Source organism: Symphalangus syndactylus, chromosome 21 (genome assembly GCF_028878055.3).
Source record: "Symphalangus syndactylus isolate Jambi chromosome 21, NHGRI_mSymSyn1-v2.1_pri, whole genome shotgun sequence".
Taxonomy (NCBI): domain Eukaryota; kingdom Metazoa; phylum Chordata; class Mammalia; order Primates; family Hylobatidae; genus Symphalangus; species Symphalangus syndactylus.
Genome location: NC_072443.2, coordinates 43,223,811 through 43,251,590, shown reverse-complemented (window position 1 = coordinate 43,251,590; position 27,780 = coordinate 43,223,811). Strand labels below are relative to the sequence as shown.

The window sequence follows — 27,780 nt, the reverse complement described above, 5'->3', positions numbered from 1 at the left end:
TGAGTCAATATTTTGCTTTGTGCTTAAAAATGCTGAACAGCCACATTTGGGCCACACTTCCAGAACACTGCCATCCTGGGATCATTCCCCATCGTGATGAACACCAGCACTGCAGAGGCAGCTCCTTTTCACTCTGGGCTCCTGGCAGGATGACCAATATCCTGGTTTGCCCAAGACAGAATTTTCCTGGAACATGAGATTTTCAGTGTTGAAACAGGGAGAGTCCCTGGCAAACCAGGACAATTGGCTACTGTCCCCCTTTGCAGCCGTCTTGAGCTCCCAGCCAGCCTGACTTTGCCTGTTGCAAGGTGTTAGTTGTCTGCCCTAAGTGACATTGCCTTTTTTTTTTTTTTTTTTGAGATGGAGTCTCACTCTGCCACCCAGGCTGGAGTGTAGTGGCACAATCCCGGCTCACTGCAACTTCCACCTTCCAGGTTCAAATAATTCTCCTGCCTTACCCTCACGAGTAGCTGGGATTACAGGCACATATTACCATGCCCGAATAATTTTTGTATTTTTAGTAGAGATGGGGTTTCACCATGTTGGCCAGGCTGATCTCAAACTCCTGACCTCAAGTGATCTGCCCGCCTCAGACTCCCAAAGTGCTGGGATTACAGGCGTAAGCCACCAAGCCTGGCCCTAAGGGACATTTCAAATGATAGTTGCTAGTCAACAAATCTGTCAGTAAATATTTCCTAAGTAACAGTTACAACATTTTCCAGTAGCTAGCAAGCAGGGAAACACAACAATAAATAAAAAACACAGTTCCTGTCCTCCGGAAGCTTACAATTTAACCCAGGGAGACTGACGCGTAAAGACATTATTTCAGGCAGGGCTTGATGGCATACGCCTGTAGCCCTAGCTACTCCAGAGGCTGAAGCAGAAGGGCTGCTGGAGCACTGGAGTTTGAGGTTACAGTGAGTTATGATTACACCACTGCACTCCAGACTTGAGGAACAGAGTAAGAGTGCATCTCTAAAAATAAATAAATTTCAAAAAATTTAAAAGATTTAAAAAATTTAAAAAATTAAAAAGATACTATTTCAGTATAAATTAAATATACATTCTGACAGGTGAAAAGTTTAATTGAAAAAAGAAAAAAGGCAAATACATAATTTAATACCTCTCTAAATGGCCTTCTCTAAAAATCTCAAGTCAGCAAAGTTTTCCTGCTTTGGGTGTAATCGTTTTAGCTGGATCAATCTGAACAAAATTGAATTTTTCCTAAAATAAATGTTCTTATTATTTTCTGATAAAAATGAAATGTAGTAGGTTGAATAATTGCTCCCGATGATACCAAATCCTAATCACTGGAACCTGTAAGTGTTACCTTATTTGGAAAAGAGTCTGCCTATGTGGTTAAATTAAGGATGTCGAGTGGGGACATTATCCTCGATTATCTGGGTGCGTCCTAAATGCAGTCATGGGTAACTATATAGGAGCAGGGCAAAGGGAGATCTGACACAGACAGAAGAAGAAAAGGCAATGTGGCCCTGGAGGCAGAGACGGGAGTGACAAGTGACACGCCAACAATCCAAGGAAAGTCAGCAGCCATCAGAAGCTGGGAGGGGTAGGGAACGGCTTTTCCTCTAGAGCCTCTGGAGAGAGCACGCCCTGCTGAAACCTTAACTTCAGCCCAGTGAAGCCGATTTCAGACTTCTGGCCTCCAGAGCTGTGAGGGAATAGGTTTCTGTTGTTTAAGTCATCTAGTTTATGGCAATTAGTTACAGCAGCAACAGGAAACTAATACATGTACTCAAAAAATAAAAAATCCCTTTTTATCACATCACCCAGAAATAACCACTACTAACCTACTTATAGGTGAAGAAAAAAAAAAAACACAAAAAACAGCAGTTTGATCAGGGCCTCCAAACACCAAACATGAACACTGGCTTTATTTCCTATTTAGTTACAGATATTGCTTTTTTCCCCATTTAACTTTATATTATGGTGTGTTTGTCTGTTTTTGTGTCACTATAAAGGAATACTGTATTAGCCCTTTCTCATATTGCCATAAAAACTACCTGAGACTGGGTAATTTCTGAAGAAAAGAGTATTGACTCACAGTTCCACAGGCTTAACAGAAAGCATAGCTAGGAGGCCCTGGGAAACACAATCATGGCAGAAGGTGAAGGGGAAGCAAGCATGCCTTACCACGGCAGAGCAGGAGTGAGAGAGAGAGCTAAGGGGGAACCGCCACACACTTTTGAACCATCAGATCTTGTGAGAACTCATTCACTATCATGAGAAGAGCATGAGGAAAACCGCCCCCATGATCCAATCACTCCCACCAAGTCCCTCCCTCGACATGTGGAGATACAATTCGAGATGAGGTTTGGGTGGGGACAGAGCCAAACCATATTGAATACGTAAGACTGGGTAATTTATATAGAAAAAAGGTTGAATTCGTTCATGGTTCTGCAGGCTGTACAAGCATGGTTCCAGTATCTGCTGCTGGTGAGGGCCTCAGGAACCTAACAGTCCTGGTGGAAGGCGAAGGGAGAACAGGTGACGCCACGTGGCGAGAGAGTGAGCACAAGAGAGAAAAGTGGGAGGTCCCAAACTCTAAGCAGATCTCACATGAACTAACTAAGCGAGAACTCATTTGTCTCCGAGGGGATGATGCTAAGCCATTCATGCCATTCATGAGGGATCAACCCTCATGATCCAGTCACCTCCCACTAGGACCCCACCTGCAACATTAGAGATTACACTTTAACATGAGATTTAGAGGGGACAAGCCTCCAAACCATATCATATGGTCAGTAAACGTTTTTCAGAACTGTGACTTTTCATGGCTACACAGTTTTAACAATAATAGATTTATCATTTATTTAAATCATCTCCCATTGTTAGACATGTACTCTCCAAAATGTTGATATTGTATATAATATTGCAATGGACGTATTTGTACATCAACTATTTGTGTGCACATCTGATTGTCACCCTAGAATGCAGTCCTAGCAATAGAGTTACTGGATTAAAGAATATGAGCATTTGAGTATTCTTGACAGTAATTTCATATGACTTTTGGAGACGTCCAACCAATTTACACTTCCAACAGAAAACTATAAAAAAGCCAGTCTCAGCTGGGTGCAGTGGCTCACGCCTGTAATCCCAGCGCTTTGGGAGGCTGAGGCAGGAGGTCAGGAGTTTGAGACTAGCCTGGTCAACATGGTGAAACCCTGTCTCTACTAAAAATACAAAAATTAGCTGGGCGTGGTGGCGGGCACCTGTAATCCCAGCTACTCAGGAGACTGAGGCAGGAGAATCGCTTGAACCCAGGTTAGGGAGGCTGCAGTGAGCCGTGATCGCACCACTGCTCTCCAGCCTGGGCGACAGAGCGAGACTCCATCTCAAAAAACAAACAAACAAAAAAAGCCAGTCTCACCATGGGCTTGCTAGTGTGAAATGATAACATTAAAAATTATTTATTTAATGTGCAACTATATTATTCTAATATATTGATACTTTTTAAATAATTCAATTTCTTTTTTTAGGAATTATCTGTCAAGGTCCTTCACTTACTTGTTTATTGAGGTATTATATGTTTTACTTCTTTTTATTGATAGCTTCCTTATAATTAAAGAACATTAATCCCTAGTCATCTTTATTGTAAATAGTTCCTATATTTAGTAATTTGCCTTTTAATTGTGTTAATATATTTTTATAAAGAAAAATAGTTTACGTGTAGTTCCGTTCTTAAGTTTGTTTTTTGTGACTTTTTTCCTTTGCTTTTATGGTTAGGAAACCCTTCTCCACCCTGAAATCTGCTAAATGGTAAAGATGAAACTTGATTTTCTCCTTTTGCAATAGATAGCCAATTTTCCTAGTACTGTTTATGGCATTGTTCCTTCATTACTTTATTTCATATTAAGTTATTTAATACTTGAGCCTTAATTAAGTGTCATTAACTCTACTTTCAAGTAGTGTGGGAGTTATGAGACAGAACTACATCTTTACTTCCACCTACTAGCTGTACCACCCCAGGCAAGAGTAACCCCGAACCTCATTTTAATGATCTGTATAACAGAGACAATAAAACCTACCTCATAAGGTTATTTTGAGAATTAAATGAAATAATATTTATAATGAGTTTATCATATAGTAAGCACTCAATTAATGACAGCTATTATCATTATTAGTATTATTAGTCCATTAATACTTTTTCTAATTCTCTCAGCATTCCATTAAGATATTCTTCTATGGCTATTATTAAAAAGTCAAAAATAGGCCGGGTACGGTGGTTCACGCCTGTAATCCCAGCACTTTGGGAGGCCAAGGTGGGTGGATCACCTGAGGTCAGAAGTTCAAGGCCAGCTGGCCAACGTGGCGAAACCCCATCTCTACTAAAAGTACAAAAATTAGCGGGTGTGGTGGCGAGTGCCTGTAATCCCAGCTACTCAGGAGACTGAGGCAGGAGAATAGCTTGAACCCAGGAGGCAGAGGTTGAAGTGAGTTGAGATCACACCACTGCACTCCAGCCTGGGCATCAAGAGTGAGACTCCATCTCAAAAAAAAAAAAAAAAAAAAAAAGTCAGAAATAACAGATGCCGGTGAGGTTGCGGAGAAATGAGAACACTTATACATACACTGTTGGGAGTGTAAATCAATTCAATTGTTGTGGAAAGCAGTGTGGTGATTCCTCGAAGAGCTAAAAACAGAACTATTATTCGACCCAGCTATCCCACTAATGGGTATATATCCAAAGGAACATAAATTGTTCTACCATAAGACACATACACACATATGTTCATTGCAGTGCTATTTGCAATAGCGAAGACACGGAATCAACCTAAATGCCCATCAGCGGCAGATTGGATAAAGAAAATATGGTACATATATACCATGGAATACTAAGCAGCCATAAAAAAGAATGAGATCCTGTCCTTTGCAGGAACATGGATGAAGCTGGGGGCCATTATCCTTAGCAAACTAATGCAGGAACAGAAAACCAAATAGTGCATGTTCTCACTTATAAGTGGGAGCTAAATGATGAGAACACATGGACACAAAGAGAGGAACAACAGACATTGGGGACTACTTGATTGGGAGTAGGCTTAGTACCTGGGTGACAAAATAATCTGTACAATGAACCCCTGTGACACAAGTTTACCTATATAACAAACCTGAACATGTACCCCGAACCTAAAATAAAAGTTAAAAAAAGGTATTATTCTACTTTAGCTGTGCAAGTAGTTTTAAGTAAACTACAGGGAGAATGTGTGACAATGTAATAGAGCTATTTCCATACCCCTGAAGGTTTACTTATATTATCTGTGATCAAAGAAATCTATTAAATGATACATTCCCCAACATAGTTAACTTCACTAGGTCCTATGTATATAGAGTTAGTTGTCATAACAAAACATCCCTGTTTTTTAGTGTCAAATAAACTGTTTAAATACAATGTCAGATTTCCTTCAAATCTGACAGCAGGTTGAAAAGCTGCCTTGGTATTTTTCAGTTGCTGTGAGAAAACAGAATGATTAGCAATATCAGGGAACAGGAGAAGGGAGAGATAAATACGGGTCTCATTCTGAGCCTGTAGACAAGGGCTAAGGAGAAATTGTATTTCTAAAGTTTCTAGACAAAGAATTCCTATCTACCCCCAACTATAATAGAATGAGATATTAGTTAAAAGAAATTAGACTGATTCAGTTCATTAACGTAATGATATTCCATTCTGTCATATTCAAAGATGATAATATGGTACTGATAAGAGGATTACGACTATATTGAAAACAATAAAGTCTTACACACAAATTAAAGCAACAATAAGGTATTATTTTTAGTTGATTCAGGTCAACAAATAATTTAACCAATTGGAAATACCCAGGGTTGGAAAGTCTGCAGGGAAAAGAGCATTCTTTGTCTTTCTGGAGGACAGACTGGCAATTTGTGACAAAATTTTAAACAAGAACTTTTTACTCAGCAAATCTACTTCAATGATTTTTCTCTAAGGATATAAACAAAAAAACAGTGTAAAAATATAGGTGAAAAAAATGTGTATTATAATGTTTATAAAAGGAACGTCTTGAGAAATGAAAAAGCTAAATGTCCATCAGTGGGAGCTTGGTGTCAGAAATCATGGCACATATGAGAGAATGCTGTAAACACAGTGTCTTCCTGTATTTCTTAACACTCAAAGATGATCACACTGTTGAATTAAAAGCATCCGCCAAACAGCAATATGTAGTACTGACAAGTGAGTGTGTGTGAGTGTGTGTGTGTTGAGATCTGTTAACATCTATTACTACAGATATAGTTAATATCTGTTCGATCTGTTAATAGCAAATATGCCTGGAGTATGGAATTCCAGGTGATTTGAGATTTATACTTTCTCCTTTATACATTTCTATATTACTTTAATTTTTGCAATAAAATTTTATTTTGATTTTGGAAAACAAAACACAAACCACAACAAAAACACTCTGGAAAGAATACCCACAGCATGTTAACTGTAGTTGTCTTTGGTCTTTAAGGAGACAGACCAACGGTTCCTTTCTACTTTCCTTCATTTTTCATAATGTCTTTTATTAAATAGGATTACTCTTAAAATGACCAAATACTTACATATGGTGAAAGTGATTATAATCTGACAGACCCACATGAAGCTCACACCTTTCTTCTTGGTTCCTAGGAAAGACTCTTCTGTGGTTCCATGAGTAGGGGATACCATTATTTACAACTTAGCCATGCAGATAGGGGGCTTCTTTACCTTCTGCCTTAGATCTAAAGGAGAAGGGTCCCATAACCAATGACAGCTCTGTGCCAGCTGGTACATGTTGACTTCTCTAGAGGTCAACATTTATGCCCATTTTTTAATGTGTTTTGGACTATTTTTTCTTTTTTTTTAATCTTCATTTCTCCCCCTATTTCTTGATTTTGTTTTTCCTTTTTTAAATTCTTTAAGTATACATAACCAGAAGATGGTTTTGTTGTTGTTGTTGTTTGCTAAAAACTAATATATTTTTAGTGGGCAAAATTATGAAAGTTAAAGAAACAGGAAAAACCGTCTGAAATCCCATCACTGAGATGAATAGCTGTTAGTCTTTTAGTCTTTTGAACATCTTTCCTTTTATTCCTTTCTTAATATACAGTTGTGTGTTTAGTTTTTCTTCAATTATCATTTGAGTATTTCCTTATACCACTGAAAACTCCTAAACATATTTTTACAGCCCAAGCCCATTTTTAAGAAATAGCATTCATTTATTCCTGTATTTCCTGTATCATTTCAAATTGAAGAACCTTTCATATACTCAAAACAAATTTATTACAGGAGCCATGAGAAAGGTTCCCTCCCACTATTAGTGACTAGATCTGGTCCTTACCCAAAACTGTAACCTCGCCATAGTCTCACTTTCAAACATCCCTCTCTAACTACCATACTTCAACACTCCACTGACTTCACTGGGATGATCTACTTTTACACTGTTACTCAACTACCTTGTGCCCTCACTTCTTTTTGTATCTACACTAAATTCCATGGTCAATTATTTCAATGTCCCCAGCACACGCTCTCATCTCCCTCATCCCTCTTTGCCAGGTGAACCGCAACCTTGGTTAAACCCAGCCCTCTGCCTACTCTACACCTTCTCCCATGCAGCCAAATGTTTAAGCCATGTTTTTCACGCTATCTCTACAGTCATCCTTTAAGCATTTATTCTTCTTTCTACTTTCCTATGGGTGTGCCCTATTTGGTGACCATACAGCTGCTACTTAGGTGTTTTGCTAATGCCCATCCATCCTCTCCACCAGTCCAACTCACTGACCTATCCTGCTCTCCCTCTTGGCTGTTTTTCTCATATTCTTTTCTCTTCCCAGCTTTCTGACCCCTCTTGATATTTGTTTGTTCCCTCTCCCCTCTCTACCCACCCACGTCTTTCCCCAACCCACAAAAGAAACACAGAGGGAATGGTCTGATAAAAAAGCTAGCAATGGGTGTAGCATGAGGAGTCTCAGGTTCCTGTCCTGCCTCTGCTGTGTGACCTTGGGCCAGCCACTTTACTTCTGGGGTTCTCAGTTTCCTCCCTATACAATAAGGCACATTCAGTTGAATAAACATGGAGATAATTCAACCCAGCTCTTAAAACAAACAACATGATTCTGAAAATTCAAGAAAGAAAAATTTAGCAAACAGTTCCACCACCCTATTTTCCTTACCATATTATCCTACTTCCCTCACCATGCTAAGATAATGTCAACCATCTGGTGAGTGTTATTATTGTTATTTTAGTGCTGAAACTCTTCTTGGCCCATCCATGCATCCCACCCAGTAACCATAATGGAAATCCAAACACTCACCGTGAATTTCTCATAGAGCTCATAAGTCAGGAGGGGGTTGGGCAGCTCCCTAAAGTAGAGCTTGCAGAGCGAGCCCACACAGTGGATGTCCTGGAGGTACACTTCCCTTGTCAGATCTGGACATTGATCTGAGCCAAACTCTTGCCTGAAACAACACAGACGGAGACATAACAATCCCAGGGAGTGTGTGTTCCATGTCAGCAGCTGCTTGGCTGCTTAGGGGTGAAAAGACCCTAAACTGCTGATTCTGACTATATTTTTGACCTTAATTCAAAAAGATCTTCTACTCCAGGCCCTAGGAAGTCACAGGAAGACTTCCACTTCAGGTCTGGATCTTCTTGCAAAATCTGCTGTGATTAGAAAGACATAATGCTCATTTATAAATGGATTACCCATGGCATCAGGTCTGCAGTCTTGGTTATGAACATTGGGGAAATATCAACACAATTTGCCAAAAAGTCCTATTGAGATTTCAGTTTTTCCAAAATATTGATGAATTTCCCTTTCTTACAGAAGAGACCGAAACTAGGGTAGGTCAGGTTGTTGTCGCTCATCTCCATATATCCCTGTCTACAAACTTGTTTTATCTGAAGACTCAAACCCAAAGCTTGAGAAATTTAATTGACTATCTTGTTTTTTTTTCTTTTCTTTTTCTTTTTTTTTTTTTTTGAGATAGAGTCTCGCTCTGTCACCCAGTCTGGAGTGTAGTAGCGCAATCTTGGCTCACTGCAACCTCCGCCTCCTGGGTTCAAGTGATTCTCCTGCTTCAGCCTCTGAGTAGCTGGGACTACATGCGCCTGCCACCATACCCGGCTAATTTTTTGTATTTTTAGTGGAGATGGGGTTTCACCATGTTAGCCAGGATAGTCTCGATCTCTTGACCTCGTGATCTGACCACCTCAGCCTCCCAAAGTGCTGGGATTACAGGCGTGAGCCACCATGCCCAGCCTAATCAACTATGTTTTTGGTGCTCAATAGAACCTTCTAGGCTGCCTGATGGTGACTCCTACAGGACAGATGAATTTATAAATATCTTCTTAAACAATCTATAGTGGGATGTCTTGGAACATCATCCAATTCCAGGCCTGAAAAACATTTAGAAAACATTTCCTAAAAAGGTTACATGAATATACTGCCTCAAATAATATATATATTAATACTTATAAATTAAAATCTGCTTAAAAAATGACAAATTTTAACTTTAATATAGAAGAGAAGTTAAGCTTTTTGAGACTATTCACTTAGTCATCCAGTTGGTGACAAAGTCAACAGTATTCTCAGAATGAGCATTTTTGAAACAGCTCGCTACCCATTCTCCTGTTTTCTGGGCCTCCCCCCTTAATGAAGGGTAGGGAAATCCCTGATACTTTCAGAACCTGAAAGAAACTGAGTGGGGCTTTGAAAAGAGATCTATGCCATGCTATTTTTTTTTTTTTTTTTTTTTTTTAGACGGAGTTTCACTGCTGTCGCCCAGGCTGGCACAATCTTGGCTCGCTGCAACCTCTGCCTCCCAGGTTCAAGCGATTCTTCTGCCTCAGCCTCCCGAGTAGTTGGGATTACAGGCGCCCACCACCACGCCCGGCTAATTTTTGTATTTTTAGTAGAGACGGAGTTTCATCATGTTGGCCAGGCTTGTCTCGAACTCCTGACTTCAGGTGATCCACCTGTCTTGGCCTCCCAAAGTGCTGGGATTACAGGCGTGAGCCACTGCGCCTGGCCCATGCTATGTTTTAAAAGAGAACTATGCCATGCTATGTTCTCTTGGCATAGTTCTCTTTTAAAAAAAGAATGTTTTTAAGAGAGCAGAACAAGAGCAATCTAGAGCTTATTCATTTATTTAGCCAAAGATTTCTCTTGTCAAGGATAAGGTCAGTGCTGAAATAAAAAATAATTCGTTACTACCCAAGTGTCCTTCCAGGATGCTACCTACTGTGTGGTATATTTCCAACCATTAAGAAGTATTTGCCATTGAAACTCTAATAAATGGAGTACTAGTAAATTAGTGAAATTATGTAAACACATAGATTCATTAAAATCTATGGCTGCAACAAACCAATTATTTTTTTTAACAGCTATGACTTCTCTAGGAAAAAAAAAAGATGCTCTTTTTTTTGGTATAATTTAATTACAATCCAAATCTGGAGGAAAAGGGCAGAAACCAAACAAGAGAAAGAATATGAAAACTGAATTACCTGCACAACTTATTAAATTTTACATATTAACCTTGTAATAAGAATTTTTTTGTCTTAAAAGTCTACATTTATAACTAAAGAACATATAATAAATATAGGTAATAATAAAATGTTATAATTGAAATAACATTAAATTATGTTCATTTTGGTGTTAAGGAACAATATGCAAAATATGTAAATCTATTGTTTAAGTCATGTAAAATTATATATATATATATACTCTATTTTCTATATACTCTCTGTATATATATAAAACACACACATACTGTGTTTTGTATAAAACGTTTTGCCCTCTTTATTTAATGTGATAGAAATTTCTTCCAAATATTTAGGATAAATACATAGAATTGGAAATAGTTCACCCATCAGTAATTTATTTTTTATTTTTATTATTTTTTATTTTTTTCACCTATCAGTAATTTTTAAAATCCTAGCATCAATTAGAGACATGCACAATCATATAGGCTTCTGATTTCTCAACCAGACAAAACATCAAATTTGAGGGTGTGCCAGCAGAAAAACTGACATGGACCTCAGGGTTCTGAACACTAAGTAACAGGAACCTAGTCTAACTGAGCTTTGGGCAGGCCAGCAAATGATAATAAATCACGTTTTCCTTAACTTGTAATTTAAATCATTTGAGCTAAATCAAATTCACCTAAGAAGAATATATCTAGTGCAAGACAAAGAAAAGATTGAAAGCCTTAGGAGCTTTTGTTGGAAAGCTGGAGAGTTTCCTGATTAGATTAAGAACAGTCAGGCATCTGAAAACCACTGCATCTGATCTTCGGTGCTGCCACACTTCCCTCAGTTCCTTTGGGTTTTTAATACTCTGGACACCGGTGGACAGACGCATGGACACAGGAGGAATCATGGGAGAATTCTTTTAGGGTTATTCTTTTTTTTTTTTTTTGAGACAGAATCTCGCTCTGTTGCCCAGGCCGGAGTGCAGTGGCGCAATCTCGGCTCCCTGCAAGCTCCGCCTCCCGGGTTCACGCCATTTTCCTGCCTCAGCTTCCGGAGTAGCTGGGACTACAGGCGCCCGCCACCGCGCCCAGCTAATTTTTTGTATTTTTTTAGTAGAGACGGGGTTTCACCGTGTTAGCCAGGATGGTCTCGATCTCCTGACCTCATGATCCGCCCGCCTCGGCCTCCCAAAGTGCTGGGATTACAGGCGTGAGCCACCGCGCCCGGCCAGGGCTATTCTTTTAGCTTACCTCAGCCGTTGTATGTTTGAGGTGACTCCTGAAAGCCGATAGATTCCATCCACGATGCCGTGAGTCTCTATAAATTCTGCACAGCTCTTCAAAACATATGGAACTATGTAAAGGAAAAGAAAAAAACAATTAGGTATTAGATGTAAGTCTGCCTGTCTTTTAAAGATTTCCTTTTAAAAATCCAGGTACCTTCAAAGAGATGTAAGCATGGAACTCATATGACTTACAAGCGGAAACGATTACTTGTAAGTGGTAGGTGACGTTCCTTTCGTATTAAAGAAAAAAATCATAGGGCGTTGCTAAAGAATTGTTTTTTTGTTTTGTTTTGTTTTTGAAAATTGCTCTGTTGCCCAGGCTGGAGTGCAGTGGCGCAATCTTGGCTCACTGCAACCTCCACCTCCTGGGTTCAAGCAATTCTCCTGCCTCAGGCTCCCAAGTAGCTGGGATTACAGGCACCCGCCATGACGCCAAGCCAATTTTTGTATTTTTAGTAGAGAACTGGGTTTCGCCATGTTGACCAGGCTGGTCTCCAACACTTGACTTCAGGTGATCCACCCGCCTAGGCCTCCAAAAGAACTGGGATTATAGGTGTGAGCCACTACGCCTGGCCAAGAATTGTTTTTTTTAAAGAATTTTTAAAAATCTTCAAAAACTTAGCTTTTGAGACCAGTGGTGAGCTTGGACATTCCACAACTCGGTCTCTTCATTTCATTGTCCTCCAAGTATGGTCTTCTGACCAGCAGCATCAGCATCTCCTGGGAAGTTGGAAATGCAAATCTTCAGGCCCCACTCCCGACCTATTAACTCAGAAATTTTGGGGTGGAGCTCAGCTGTCTGTGCCTTTTAACAACCCTCTGGGTGACTCTGATGCATGCAAAAATTAGAGAGCCACTGCTTTATTCTAAACATGAGGACATCAAGGCACAGGCAAATTTGCTTAAGTCACTCATGATTACCTGTTGCTTGTAAAAAATAATTAATACATTGGAAAATGCTTACAATTCCATTTTTTTAGAAGAAAAAATCTTCAACAAATTGAATATACATTGTAAATTCAGTTTAGATTAAAAAAAATTTGAAGGAAAAAAAACTGGAAGAAAATCTGCCAGAATGTCGAAGGTGATTTAAAGGTTAAAGTGATAAAGTGTTTTTTTTTTTAAGGTAAGAACGGTACCCCCACCTCCAACCCCCCCCCGCCCCCCATCATGGATCAAAACCAGTCATTGATTTAATGGACAACATAAAAAGGCAGGAACTGACAGGGCCTCCTGAGTTCCTGTCTCTCTAGAGGTTCAGTGCCCTGGCAGAAGGGTCTGGCTGTGCTGTTCTCTCCTGGCGGCTGACTTTGAGAGAACCAGCCAGCTCAGTGACCCAGAGGGGCAGATATAGGCCTTCTGGATGGTACAGAGAGAGCAGCAGACAACTTGCCACTTTGGTCCCTGGACAGATGCACTTGAGTTCCCCCCCTGTGAGAGTGCTGTGAATGGTGGTTTGGGATAGAACAACCTAACCCACCAAACAACCCACTGAAGGCTCTGAGGTCTTCAGTGGCTTCTTGAGGCTGCCACAGTGATGTGGGACCTCCATGAATTAACGCTTGGGCTATTATTGTGCTCACACTTCCAACACATGCTTAATCCATTAATGCTGTAGATTAGACCAATGCTAATTCATTAATGCTTATTACCTATACTCATGCCTACACACAATTCTAAGCTGGACTGGATCTTTATGTGGGTAGACACAAGGCATTCGGACTCAACATTCTACCTGAATTCCCTATTATGACGTGCTCTAAGCATTCCTTTCCCTTGTGGCCTTCAAGTAACTGTAATTTTAAGTGCTCAATAAAGTTCACCATACTTATTCTGCTGCCTCTCAAAGGCTGTGCATTCCCAGAGGGTTCCCCTCCAGCACACATCCATGGTTTGCCCCTCAGGGAATGGACTTGGAATTGGAAACATTGAGGCCAGAGACCAGAGGTGGAACCGCCAGAGACCACAGAAGTGGAACCACTTCCTAGGAGTGAGCAGAGTGGGAGTAGTGTGTGATGGGGGATGCTGTGGCAGCGGGCAGGGGTCCAGAGCCTCTGCCTGTCTTCAACCAGAAGAGCTATGATTTGATCTGTTTTATAAAATAGGGTCCTTGGTGAGATTTTGTTTCCCATGCTCATGCAAATAGATAGATAAATGGAAACAGTTCAATGATACTTAAAGTCTCTCTCTCTCTTTCTCTGTCTCTCAAAATCCCTGTTGTGAACAATGATGGTTGACTCTTTCCCCACCACACCTCACTGTTCGGTAACCTGCCACCATACAGTCTATGGTGGAGAGTGCAGATTTGGATACCAAACTGCTTTTGTAACCTTGGGCAAAATATATAAGGGTTCTGTTTCTTAGTTTCCATGTGTGTAAAAGGAGGACAATAGTGATATTAATCTTGTAGCTAGGACTGAAATAATAACTTACAAATATTTGGCACAGACCCTGGCATATAAGAAGCATTCCACAATGACCAATATTATTTCTGCTTGTAACTTATCTATAATATAAAAGTATAATCTGATTTTCTTGGTGAAAACACAGCTTGCCTCTTCCCATCCAATGGGCACTTGAGGTAGATGACCAACCTCGTACAGGTCAAAACTCATCTCTACTTCCCTTTTTTTTTTTTTTTTTTGAGACAGAGTTTCGCTCTTGTCATCCAGGCTGGAGTGCAATGGTGTGATCTCAGCCCACTGCAACCTTGGCCTCCCAGTTTCAAGTGATTCTCCTGCCTCAGCCTCCCGAGTAGCTGGGATTACAGGTGCCTGCTACCGTGCCCAGCTAATTTTTGCATTTTTCGTAGAGACAGGGTTTCACTATGTTGGCCAGGCTGGTCTTGAACTCCTGATCTCAGGTGATCCACCTGCCTCAGCCTCCCAAAGTGCTGGGATTACAGGCATGAGCCACCACGCCTGGCCTCATCTCTACTTCTTAGAATGGCTGTTGTGTCCTTCTTCAGCACATTTTTTGATTTGAGAGTAATTTTGCTTCCACGGGATGTCTTTTCTGTGCATGTAGGTATATCTTTGCAGCACAGAGGCAGTAGGATCTAACAGTGTATGGGTTGTGAGTTAGCAGTCTGGGAGCTGTGCTTTGCCCTCAGGGTGTTCTGCATTTCAAGTCCATACCACAGTGCATGGCTGCTGTGCTGCACAGGGCACAAGTGGACTTCAGAACTCAGAACACTCACAAGGAGGAGTCAAGCACAAAAGCCTTGGACTCTAAGGAACTTGATAAAGAACACTTCACAAAAGGGGCAGTACAGGGTAACCAACCTGTTCCACCCCGTTCTCAGACAGGGACCTCCCAGTACCATAGCTCTCAGCTGCAGCACTACAGGCTCCATTTGTCTCAAAGGTGGGAAAACACATTCTGAGACAGAGCCTCTGCCATAAATTTATTCTGGCTTTGGTACAAAGGCCTTAGAACCTATTGTCCATGACTTTGTTTAAGTGGGAGGCAATGTTAAAACAACCCAAGGAAAGAGGTCATGGTCCCAGTCACTGTGAAGTGTTAGCTTTCCTGCATTTCTCATCTTGGGCTGAGTTGGAAGATGTGGGAATTCTCCATCTTTGTTACTCAGTAATGGGAAAGGACTCAATCTCTCTGTGTAATCATCCAGCTCTAGACGTTAGAGCAGTGGTTCTCAGACTGTGGTCCCTGGATCAAGTCCTGCAGCCTGGCATCCTCTGGATGATTCTGATGTACTCGAAAGTTGAAGAACCGCCGGGCGCAGTGGCTCACGCCTGTAATCCCAACACTTTGGGAGGCCAAAGTGGGTGGATCACATGAGGTCAGGAGTTCGAGATCAGCCTGACCCAACACTGTGAAATCCCATCTCTACTAAAAATGCAAAAATTTGCCAGGTGTGGTGGTGGGTGCCTGTACTCCCAGCTACTTGGGAGCCTGAGGTAGGAGAATCACTTGAACCTGGGAGGCAGAGGTTGCAGTGAGCCAAGATTGCGCCACTGCACTCCAGCCTGGGCGACAAAGCTAGACTCTGACTCTGTCTTTAAAAAAAAAAAAGGAATGTTGAAGAACCACTAGTCTAGACCAGGGCTTCTCACATACCTTAATGTGCATAAAATCACCTGGGGATTTCACTGATATGCATATTGCAATTCAGTAGGGAGGCAGGTGGTAGGAGTATTGAGAATTTGCCTTTCTAACAAATTGCAGGTCATGCAGGTACTGCTAATCCGCAGCTCACACTCAGAGTAGCAACGGTCTGCAAATAGCCCTGGAGGGTAGTGTTGCAGTGGCTATTGTTAAGTCTCAAAGTCTCAGAATTCTTTAAACTATTGTCCTGGGGGTCCTATCAGATTGGGGACACCCTAGGATTCTGGACAGGGTAGAAGCTTGATCAAAATAGCTGAGTAGTTATAGACAGAAAGAAAGCTTCTATTGTCGATTTAGGCATGGGAAGGACTGACGCTGGAGGTCAGAGTCACAGAGCTCATTCTGTGGGATTCATCCCGGGCCCATAGAACTTTGAGTCTCCTCCTACAGAGGTACACATAGTTGCTGCTGATGACATAATATTACAGCTTCTTAGAATCATTTCACCGATGGCCCTCTAACTCCCTTGTTTTGTTTTGTTTTTCCTAGATCAGTTATCTTAAATGTGAAATTTTAATCTGAGCACAAAATACAACTCGAAGTGGTTTCTGAGAGAAAAGAAAATCTTGCCTTTGATTGATGCTTTACAGTTTATAAAACATTATAAAGTCATTTGTTTTATTTATTTACAACTAACAGATATTTTACACTTATAAATAACATGGCGTGTTTTCCTCAAGTCCTAACCTCTTGAAGGGTTTAGTGCAGAAAAGGCCAGAAGTCAAACATTTCTCGAAGTCACCCCCAGAAGTCATAACACTGCTAAGCTGCCTCAGTTCCCTGTGTGCCTGGGACCTGATCAGACCTGGAGACAGAGATTGAAAGAAGCACAGTTGTATTTGGTCATTTATGTAGTTGTGGTAGCCACATTCTTTCATAGTGCAAATGGCGTTTGTGTTTTAGGGAAACAGGCACTCCCCCATCTCCATTCTGGATTTTGTTAAGGTCTTGACTTGGTCAGATTTCGTCCCCTCTCTGGGTCTTGCATTCCTGACCTTCAAAGTAAAGTCTAGTGGTGTGTACACACAATATAATATACTTGGCAACAACAAGGAGTGATAAAGCCTGTGAGTGCAGCTCAAAGACACTCGGCTGGGTGATAGAAGCCAGACTATGAAAGACTACATAGGGTAGGATTCCATTTACGTAAAACTCTAGAAAATGCAAACTAACTTCTAGGAAGAGAAAGCAGGGAAGAGGCAGGATAGGAATGACAAAGGAGCCCGAGGAAACATTTGGGCATGATGGATATGTTCATCATCTTGTTTGAGGTAATAAAAAGGACCAAGAGCTGCTGGTGGGCAAAGAATAATGATACTTGAGGGAAGAGGGTAAGATAATGAGGGAGACAAGACACTGCACAGGAAGAAATCCTGTGAGCATCTGTTGTGATGCACACATTTCCCCCCCGAGAATCCAAGAGCTCTCTCTGCCAGCCTCTATTATTTGCTCCTGTCCCATCCTTTCCCCATCCCTGTTCCACTCCTCTGTCCCATGCTCCTCCCTGGCCTCTGCGAGGCTCTCCTTTCCTGGAGGTCACGGCCCACCCCAATTTTCCCTCTGAGTCTCCTTCCTCCTCCCTGTTTTAACTTCTTTCTAGTCTCTTCCTCCTGGCTTAATGTGGAATTAAATAAATGTTGAAAAGTTGTGGTATTTATTTAACAAAGTATAATGTGTTCTGTTCTTTAAAAAAAAAACAAATGAACCACTTTCTAATTTTCTAAGAAAAAAATTTTAAAAATATGTTGAGGCTTTGGCTTGTCCTCCTTGGAGAAAAGTTTCCTTTTAAACCTTTTATTTTTTCTTTTTAAACCTGAGATATAGGCCAGTCACAGTGGCTCGGGCTGCCTATAATCCCAGCACTTTGGGAGGCCAAGGCAGGTGGATCACCTGAGGTCCGGAGTTCAAGACCAGCCTACCCAATACAGTGAAACCTCGTCTCTACTAAAACTACAAAAACTAGCCGGGCATGGTGGTGCAGGCCTGTAATCCCAGCTACTCAGGAGGCTGAGGCAGGAGAATCGCTTGAACCTAGGAATCAGAGGTTGCAGTGAGCTGAGATCACACCATTGCACTCTAGCCTGGGTGACAGAGTGAGTGAGACTCTCAAAAAAAAAAAACAGTTAAAAACAAAAAACCTGAGATATAATTAAAATACCATATAATTCACCCTTTAAAGTGTACGACTAAGTGATTTTTAGCGTATTCACAAGTTAAGCAACCATCACATTAATTCCAGAACATTTTCATCTCTCAAGAAAGGAACCCATATCCGTTAGCAGTTACTGCCCATTTCCCCTTCTCCCAGCTCCAACAGCCACTCATCAATGTTCTATTTTCTATGGGTTTGCCCGTTTTGGACATTTGCGATAAATGAGATCTTAAAATATTGGCCTTTGTGATGGACTTCTTTCATTTAGCATAGTGTTTTCAAGGTCCGTCCATGTTGTAGCATGTGTCAGTATTTCATTCATTTTTATGGCTGAATAAAATTCCAAATAAAGCCTTCATTTTGTTTATTCATTCACCAGTTGATAGAAATTTGAGTTATTTCCACTTTTTGCTATTAGGAATATTGTTGCTATGAACCTTTACGTACACGTTTTTGTATGGATATATGTTTTCAATTCTCTTGGATATATATCCAAGGGGTGAAATGGCTAGGTTGTATGGTGACTCTACGTTTAACTTTTGAGGCACTGCCAAACTGTTTTCCACAATAGTTGTGCCATTTTACATTCCCACCAGCAATGGATGAGGGTTCCAATTTTCCATATCCTTGTCAATACTTGTTATTGTCTATCTTTTTTATTGTCATCCTAGTAGTTGTGAAGTGGTATCACTGTAGTTTGGTTTGCATTTCCCCGATAACTAACAATGTAGAACATCTTTTCTTATGCTTACTGGCCATTTGTATATCTCTTTTGAAGAAATGTCTATTTGGATAATTTGTCCATTTTTAGTTGGGTGGTCTTTGCTGGGTTATAAGATTTCTCTATATATTCTGAATTCTAGACTCTTATTAGACCTATGATTGGCAAATATTTTCTCCTATGCTGTGGGTGGTCTTTTCACTTTCTTGATGGTGTTCTTAAGCACAGAAGTTTTACATTTCAGTGAAGTCCAATTTATCTATGTTTCTCTTTTGTTGCTTGTGCTTTTTGTATCAGGAAAAAAGCTTCTTATTTCTGATTTCTATCATCCGCATCCTTCATCATTGGTTATTAGAATAATGGTTCATCATTATTCACATGCATAAAGAGTGATGTTGTAAGTAATGCAACTGTTTCTTATTGTTGTAGATGAGAACATACAAATCCAAAGGAGCACTATCCTTTGAGAAACTAGACCATTATCTGGCTCAGAACATTTTTGAAACCACCCTTTGGGAACTGTTAGTTAGAAACTGTATACATTTAACTCAAGTATAACCTCCTTCCAGGAGAAAAAGAGGAAAAAAAGAGTGAGAAGTGTTTATACTGTACTTCTCATTTTCCCTACAGGATTCAAAGCGATTGTTTTATTATTATCTCACTTTCGAATTCATTTTGGGGAGAATGGGCTTTAGTTCTGTTTTCTCTTTAGTTCCTACAGACAGGGAATATATTTTATCTTGTAAAAACTGAGATTTGATTTAGAGGGAGGCCTAGGAGGTTTTCCACAATCTTGCCACACTCCCCCCTGCCAGTCTCATCACTGATTGCTGAGCTCTCCCTCCCTCTCAGCCCCACACAGGAATGCCGTGTTCCAGCCACGGTGGACAGCCTGCCACTTCCTGAATATGCTCTGCACCTTCACACCTTCCCAGCTTTGCACCCGATATTCCCTCGTCTGAGCCCACTGCCTCTTCTCCACTGAGAAACTCCTCCTGCTTATCTTTTGGGATTCAGCTCAAGCCTCAACTTCTCTATAAAGCCTTCCTCAGGCAGAACTAGGTTCTCCTTCCTCCATGTTCTCATCTCTCCTGTGCCTCCTCCCTTTGTGGCACTTTCTAGAATTATCTAAATTCAATTCCACTGCAAATTAAAACTGCACTGATATATCATTTTTCACTTCTCAGATTGGCAAAGGTACCTAAGTTTGTTAACACACAGTGTTGGCAAGGCTATCATGCATTGCAACTGGCAGGGGAGGTTGATACAACCTCTGGAGGGCAATTTGACAGTATCTATTAAAATTATAAGTACACATAGCTTTTGACCCAGTCGTTCTTCTAGAAATTTATCCCATAGATATTCTTGTACATGTGACATGTACGGTATGTGCAAGGCTATTTATTACAGCAGTTTTCATAATTGCACAAGATTGTCATCAATAGCAGGTTGCTAACATAAATAATGGAAGATTCACATAGTGGAACACTATGTGGTCACTAAAAAGAATGAGAAAACTTTTATGTACAGACATAGAGTGGTCTCAGATATGTTGTTAGGCAAAAAGAACAAGATATTGTTAGCAGACCAGAATCCAGAATAATGGTATGCTAGCATCTGGTTGCTTTTTCCCTTTTTTTTTTTGAGACAGAGTCTTGCTCTGTCACCCAGGCTGGAGTGCAGTGGCACAGTGGCATAATCTCTGCTCACTGCAACCTCTGCCTCCCGGGTTCAAGTGATTCTCCTGCCTTAGCCTCCTGAGTAGCTGGGATTACAGGTGTGTGCCACCACACCTGGCTAGTTTTTGTATTTTTAGTAGAGACTGGGTTTCACCACGTTGGCCAGGCTGGTCTTGAACTCCAGACCTCAGGTGATCTACCTGCCTCGGCCTCCCAAAGTGCTGGGATTATAGGTGTGAGCCACCGTGCCCAGCCATGGTTGTTTTTTTTTTGTTGTTGTTGTTAAGAGAGAATGAAAGATTAAATATACACATCTATTTATATATGCATTCAATATCTACGGAAGAATAAATAAGAAAGCAATAATTTTAGTTGTCTGCGGGAAAGAAACTGGAAGCTGGGGCTAGCCCTTTGAGTAAGAGAGAGACTTCTCACTATATATTCTTTTGTACTTTTGAATTTTGAACTATAGGAATATATTACCTTTTCTGAAGAAAATTGTCAGAATAAATTTAATCCTGCAAATATTTACTGCAAGCCTACTCTGTGTCTAGCACCAAGCATGAGGTGTTGCTTGTTTCTGATTCATCTCCATTACTAAGTTGTGAGCTCCTTGGGGACAATGAGGACAGTCCTGTGTCTTATTCATCTAGCATAGCCTTGAAAACAGAAACACTCACTATTCACAATAGCAAAGACTTGGAACCAATCCAAATGTCCATCAGTGACAGACTGGATTAAGAAAATGTGGCACATATACACTATGGAATACTATGCAGCCATAAAAAGGATGAGTTCATGTCCTTTGTAGGGACATGGATGAAGCCGGAAACCATCATTCTGAGCAAACTATCGCAAGGACAGAAAACCAAACACTGCATGTTCTCACTCATAGATTGGAATTGAACAATGAGATCACTTGGACACAGGGTGGAGAACATCACACACCGGGCGGGGCCTGTCGTGGGATGGGGGGATGGGGGGGGACAGCATTAGAGATATACCTAATGCAAATGACGAGTTAATGAGTGCAGCACACCAACATGGCACATGTATACCTATGTAACAAACCTGCACGTTGTGCACACGTACCCTAGAGCTTAAAGTATAATAAAAAAAGAAATTAAAAAAAAAAAGAAAACAGAAGCACTCAAAATGTTTTCCTGAACAGGAGCTTGGTCATTTTTCTCCAGATGGATTTTCTGTGCTCCTTTGCTATCTGGATTCCTCAAAGAAAATAGTTACTATGTGTCAGGCATGGTTTTAGGTGGGTTTTTATTTGTTTGTTTGTTTTATAGCATTCTCCATTCTCTAACTGTAGACAACCCATGAAACAGACAAAATGATCTCCATTTTGAAAATAAGAAAGTTGATTCTCAGAGAGAATAGATAAATTGCTCAATGGCCTGCAGCTAGCAAGTGCCAGAGTTGGGATCCAAACCCAGGTTTGTGTGCTGCCAAAGCCCATGCTTTTTCTGTGATACCACAAGTGATGAAGAATAGAAAAAGCCCTAAGTTACCCCTACCATGGTTCAAACACTCCCCAACAGGAAGGCAGGTCCTATGGTGGCAACTTTGGAGGTGTGATTTGAGGAGAGTAGATTGGCTCCTTGCCGTTGACTGCCAAAATGCCTGAAATCCTACCACTGCAGGCCTGATCTTTAAGTGTTCAACAGCTCATGGTTAATATCTATTTTTAAGTTCCTTTTGAAAAAAAATAGCAAAAAATGGTTGAAAAGTTAAAATTATATATAAATATAGAGTACAGAATGTCTCTTTAAAACTATCTCTTTCCCAGTATATTAAATAATAAAAAATGACACACACTGGCAGGTGGATCACCTGAGGTCAGGAGTTTGAGACCAGCCTGACCAACATGGTGAAACTCCGTCTCTGCTAAAAAATACAAAAAAAAAAAAAAAAATTAGCCCGGCGTGGTGGGTGGTGCCTGTAATCCCAGCTACTCGGGAGGCTGAGGCAGGAGAATCGCTTGAACTCGGGAGGCAGGCGGAGGTTGCAGTGAGCTGAGATTGTGCCATTGCACTCTAGCCTGGGCAACAAGGGCAAAACTCTGCCTCACACACACACACACACAAACCACAAACACACACACACACACACACACACACACACTGAGATGTTAATAGTAGTTACTGCTAAGTGGTAGAAAATAAATGATTTTTGCTTTTCTCTATTTTTAATTTTGCTTTTCTAAATTTTCTGTGAAGGGGATATAGTAAAAATATTTTTTTTAAAAGAAAGAAATGGGATTTTGAAAAACAAATTTCATTTAGGAAGATGGAGGGGCTTCTGAAATCAGTGACCGAAGTTCTAAATGTTTGCTGAAGTCCTTTCCAGTGACCCTGTTGAAGTTATTACCCCTTGTGAAGCAGAAATATTTGCCCAACCTGCTGGCCTAGGATGGCTGAGGACTAGCTCTACTATCCTGCTGAGCAAGGCAGCCTGGAGCCCGGTTCCCCGGCTGGGGGTCCCTGCCTTCCTCATTTTTAGGCTCAGATGCCAAGCCAAACCAGCACTTTCCTGCAGAGGTGTCCAGGTCCTCCTCTGGTCCGCTCTGTGACTTATCCCTGCCGGGGGCCCTCAGGTCTCTGCTGCCAACGCTGTCTCTTTCCCAATGACAGCGATTCTCCTTCTACCAAAGCAGATGCACTGAGGGCCCATCTAGAGGAACAAAAGGTAGTAAGATCTTTGCCCTCAAGAAGCCAAGAAGGGAATGGGTAATTATTGTGAACCTAGTATTTACTGGTCCCTGAGCTATACACTTTTGTTTTGTTTTGTTTTTTTGAGACGGAGTCTCGCACTGTCGCCCAGGCTGGAGTGCAGTGGCGTGATCTTGGCTCACTGCCCTTCCAGGTTTAAGCAATTCTCTGCCTCAGCCTCTGGAGCAGCTGAGATTACAGGCACGTACCACCACGCCCAGCTAATTTTTTGTATTTTTATTAGAGACAGGGTTTCACCATCTTGGCCAGGCTGGTCTTGAACTCCTGACCTCGTGATCCACCCGCCTCGGCCTCCCAAAGTGCTGGGCTTACAGACGTGAGCCACCGCACCCAGCCTAGCTATACACTTCTTATCAATTATTTGTACCCAGTGCAATCCTCACAGTCACCTTATGAGGGAGGTATTTATCTCTGTTTTGTGAATGAAGAAACTGAAGCTCAAAGGTATTAAGTAATTTGGCCAGTATGAAAATATCAAATAAAATCTGCTAAGGGCCCTAGACAGGCACAAAAATTGTAACAAAAGTTCTTTTAAAAAGATCACAGCTGGTGGGGAAGTCAGGCAGAGCTTTTAGATGTTGAACAAGAACAGGAAGTTGTGTGCATTTATAGAGAGCCAGCTGTCTTGAGAGGGACCACGTTGGGGAGTGCTGAGACAGGACCCTCATGCTCAGGGGCTCACAATGTTGTGAGCTAAGTGGATAAAGGACAAGTCAAGGTGCTGCAATAAGAACTCTGACACTGGTGCAGAGGGATGATGTGATATGATGTGAGATGCTATCATATGATGTAATTGACGTGATGCAATATACATTACAATACATGCAGACCACTCATGTAAGTGCCTAGCATATAGTAAGTACTTAGTAAATGTCGTACACTTTCTTTTGGGGCAGGAAACAGAGAATAGTATAAACAAGGTGAAAGGCAAGAAATAATGTGGTGAATTCCAGGAATGCTGGCTAGACCAGTCCAGTGGAAGAGAAACATTAGGGAACTTGGGGGCGTTTTTACTGACTGCCTGGGAAGATTGCATTCTATCTTGATTTCTACTTCCAGATAAATCTTTCTAAAACACCACCTTGATGGCAAAGCTCCCCTACACCAAAATAATCAATAGCTCCCCATTGCCTGTAGAATAATGTCCAATACAGGCAGCTTTGGGACTAGACCTTCAGCTTCCTCATCAGGGCCAACCCTGTAGTTCTTCCCTTCAAAGAAATAGGCCTGTGTGTGTGTGTGTGTGTGTGTGTGTGTGAAGAGGGAGGGGAGGTAATCTAGAAGAAAAGACTTGCCACAAAAAGAAAAAAATAAGGAGTCCCTTTAGGGTCAGAAGGGACAACCTCTCGTGGTTTGTCAACGAAAGGGGAAGTGAGAGGACTCACTCTTTTCTAGCTTTTGCCTGAAATTTCTTTAGGAAAGATAAGAGCCTATCTGACTCACACATAAAAGACTGGTTGAGAGTGGTGAAAGTGTCTGGGTCCACATGTCATCAGTAGCAAATGAGCCAGTGGGGAGAGCTTAGGAAGGACTCCCACAGGGTGCCTCTGGGTGTGTGTGTTTGGGGTGGAAGTGGTTGTGGCTGAGGAAGGGTGGTGCTGAGTAGAGAAAAAGGTTCAAATGCTGTGAACATAGAAAACAAACCTGCAAGACGTCCCCATGTGACCTTGGTCTTAGAGCTGGCCCTGTTCATCTTGTACACAGAAACTGTACGGAAGGGTTTTGTCCCATTGATGAAGCTGCTGGGCTTTGTGTAGTCGATAAAGACTTATGTGGTTCATCCTTTCTACTGTCTGTGGAGAAAGCTTTGTTATTAGGAGATTTGTAGGGGCAGACATCACTCACTCCATGGGACTGCTGATGGAGGACAGAAAGATCTCAGTCAATCCCTAGCACATTCCTAGGCAACAACAACTCATTTAAAATCATTTAAATCCTCAGTTTAACTGCATAAAGCGCACATCAGTGGAATCACCTGATCAAGGTTTTATTTACTGGATGAGCAGCTTTCTTGCCACCTGCTCCTTGGGATACCACTGGTGGAGGCTCTTAAGTGCTAATGGATACAGAGAATGGCCGCATGTGCCTGAGAGTGAGCCCCAGGGGAGAAGGTCGTGAACTGAGCAGATTGATGAGAGAGAAGCAAACTTATTTCTTGAACTGTATGCTTCACTAACACTGATCATCTTAAGAATGAGGACAATGTAAATTTTTTTCTACTCTGAGTGTGTCCAGGCCACCTCTTTTTTTTTTCTTGCATACCTCATGGCTGGTTATGGGAATGAATTAACCATCATTATTTCATTTAATTCTTAAAACTCTGAGATGTAGGCATTACTACTCCTGTTTTCAGATGGGAAGCTAACATTCTGTATGGTTAGACAACTTGTCCAAGCTCAAACAGCTAGTGGCAAACTGGGGTGCAGTTTATAAGTCTGTTTGAATCCAAAATTCATGCACTTTCCAGTACATTTTATAAGCATAACCTCCACACTAGGGAAACCAAGTCACAGACCAAGAATGGGGAAGACCAGAAAGCAGCAGAAGGTAGAGACTGACTTCACAACTAAGTGCAACTTGATGAGAGACAAGGACTTAGATAACGAATTAAGAAACATGGATTCTTGCCCTAATCTACATGTATGAGATTCTTGACATTTTAGGAGAGTAACTTTCCTCTTCTTTGAATTCCCCTAGGTATCTTCCAGGCAGTAGGTGCTGGGGTACCCATCAGTTACAGCAAAATGAACCAGTTGTATGTCCTCCAGCAAATCAGCCACTGCCAGCCTCAGACTTTCATCTGTGCTAGAAACAAGTTCTGGATCCAAATTATTTCTGGATCCTTATGTTTCTTCCAGGTCTAACCTCCTTCCAGGATCTGTCAGCTTCTTGGATGACACTGGGAGGAGAGGCTGGGCTGGAAATTAAGAAGGCAGATTCGATTTCTATCTGCCAGTGTTCAGGTCCTGACTCCTACCAGCTCTGGTTTACAGCTAGGTCTTTCAGGACAAAACATTAGGGTAATTTTTTGTTTGTTTGTTTTGTTTTTGTTTCTCATTTGTAATGTTAATGGTTCCCCAGCTCACTCCATCCATATAAACGGAAATTTCTGTTAAATAAAATACAAACTTCAATCTCAAGAGGTTTAGACATACCTCCTTTGGTATGGCTAGACTCCCCTTAACCCCAAGGCTATTTTTATTTTTATGGAAGCTGGAATCCTCCAGGGACTTAGCTCTAAAAGATGCCTAGTTCTTCTGAAGGTCCTCTCCGCACTGATCTGACCATGCCCTAAGAGTGAGAAATCCCTTCTTTTGCTTATTGTACCCTCTGGTTTCCCAGGCTGTAGAGCTTCCTAATGGTTTCCAGACCTACGGAAACCATTCTGGGGGCTTCTCGTTTTTGTATTTTTCTAAAATCAATTTTACTGATGGGAGATGGGGAGCATTTATAAAAAATGACGTCATCTTGGGCCAGCTACGATTATGTGAAGAACAGCCAGGTAAAGCTTATCAGTTCCTCGCTGTGCCCCAGCCCCCACCCCAGCATCCTTTCATTTCCTGCCCAATATTCCCGAGCCACAGGCAGCCATTGTTTCCAGAACCGCTTTGCTTGGAAGCCTTGGTACTGAGGCCTCCCAGCGCTTCCTGTTGTTACCAGGCCTCTCTTTCCTGCTGAAAACAACGGCACTTCCCTGCAGTTTGTAACCCTTGTCAGGCAATTCATTTCTTCCATGAGCTTGTTCAGTGTTTGCAAATACAGAGTGCTCATTACATTTATTTTAGTTAACATTTTTCTTATTCTACAAGTAGTGCAAGTTAAAAATAAAGATGAGCAAAAGAAAAAAAATCACCAAATCTCATCCCCTTCTATTAGCACTGAAATCTCTTTGGTGTTCATGCTTTAAGATTATCCATCTATGTACAGAAAATTTACCACAAGACTCAGGGCTTGAATAGATGACCATTCTCAATAGTGGAAATGGAAGCAGGGAAGCCTGCCCAGAAACCATTCTCCTGGAGGTTCTCATATATTTCTGAGCAAAGGGGCCTCCCAGGAGCTTAAGAAGAGTGCAAACTCCAGAAGATTCCCCTGCAAATTCTAGGGGCTACACTTGGAGATCTTCTTTAAATAGTTTGTTAAATTTGGGAGAGGTTCATGGAACAATTGAAGAGGCCAGGGAGGAGGGACAGCCCATTGTTATCAGGACTCCAGGAGTCTCTTCAATCCAGCTGCCTGCCAGCTGCTCCAATGAGCTTTTCAAAACACAGATCTAATTGTTTGTCTATAGCAAGGAATGCTAAGTTCTTCGTGACCCCTACCCCAACATCACCCTCTCTAATCACGTAAACTCCCCACAGTTCTCTTCAGAACACCCCTTCTGCCTTTGCATTCTTCGTCCAGGATGGAAATTGTCCCCAGGAGATGCTTCTCTCCTGCGTTCTTCAGAACCAGCCCAGAGAAGTCCTCCCTAGGGCTTTTACAGTAACCTCAAATAGAATAACTCACCAAAAATGGGACACCAAGCTCTGCTGCAGTGCCTAGGTTTCTGGACATTGTTTTATCATGCAAATCAAGATATTTGAATTTCTATGAGCTTCTGTTTTG

The 27,780-nt window shown here is 41.4% G+C and overlaps 1 protein-coding gene across 3 annotated transcripts in view; it reads right to left on the bottom strand.

The window, feature by feature from the left end:
- Positions 1-27,780, bottom strand: part of ARHGAP31 (Rho GTPase activating protein 31) — a 123,331-nt gene that overhangs the window by 39,034 nt on the left and 56,517 nt on the right. For all 3 annotated transcript variants that reach the window (XM_055260244.2, XM_063630111.1, XM_063630110.1), the window contains exons 2-3: positions 11,717-11,819; positions 8,308-8,452 (exon numbers count right to left, since the gene is read on the bottom strand). In XM_055260244.2, coding sequence (XP_055116219.2) covers positions 8,308-8,452; positions 11,717-11,819 — 248 coding nt within the window. The remainder of the gene's footprint in view (positions 1-8,307; positions 8,453-11,716; positions 11,820-27,780) is intronic.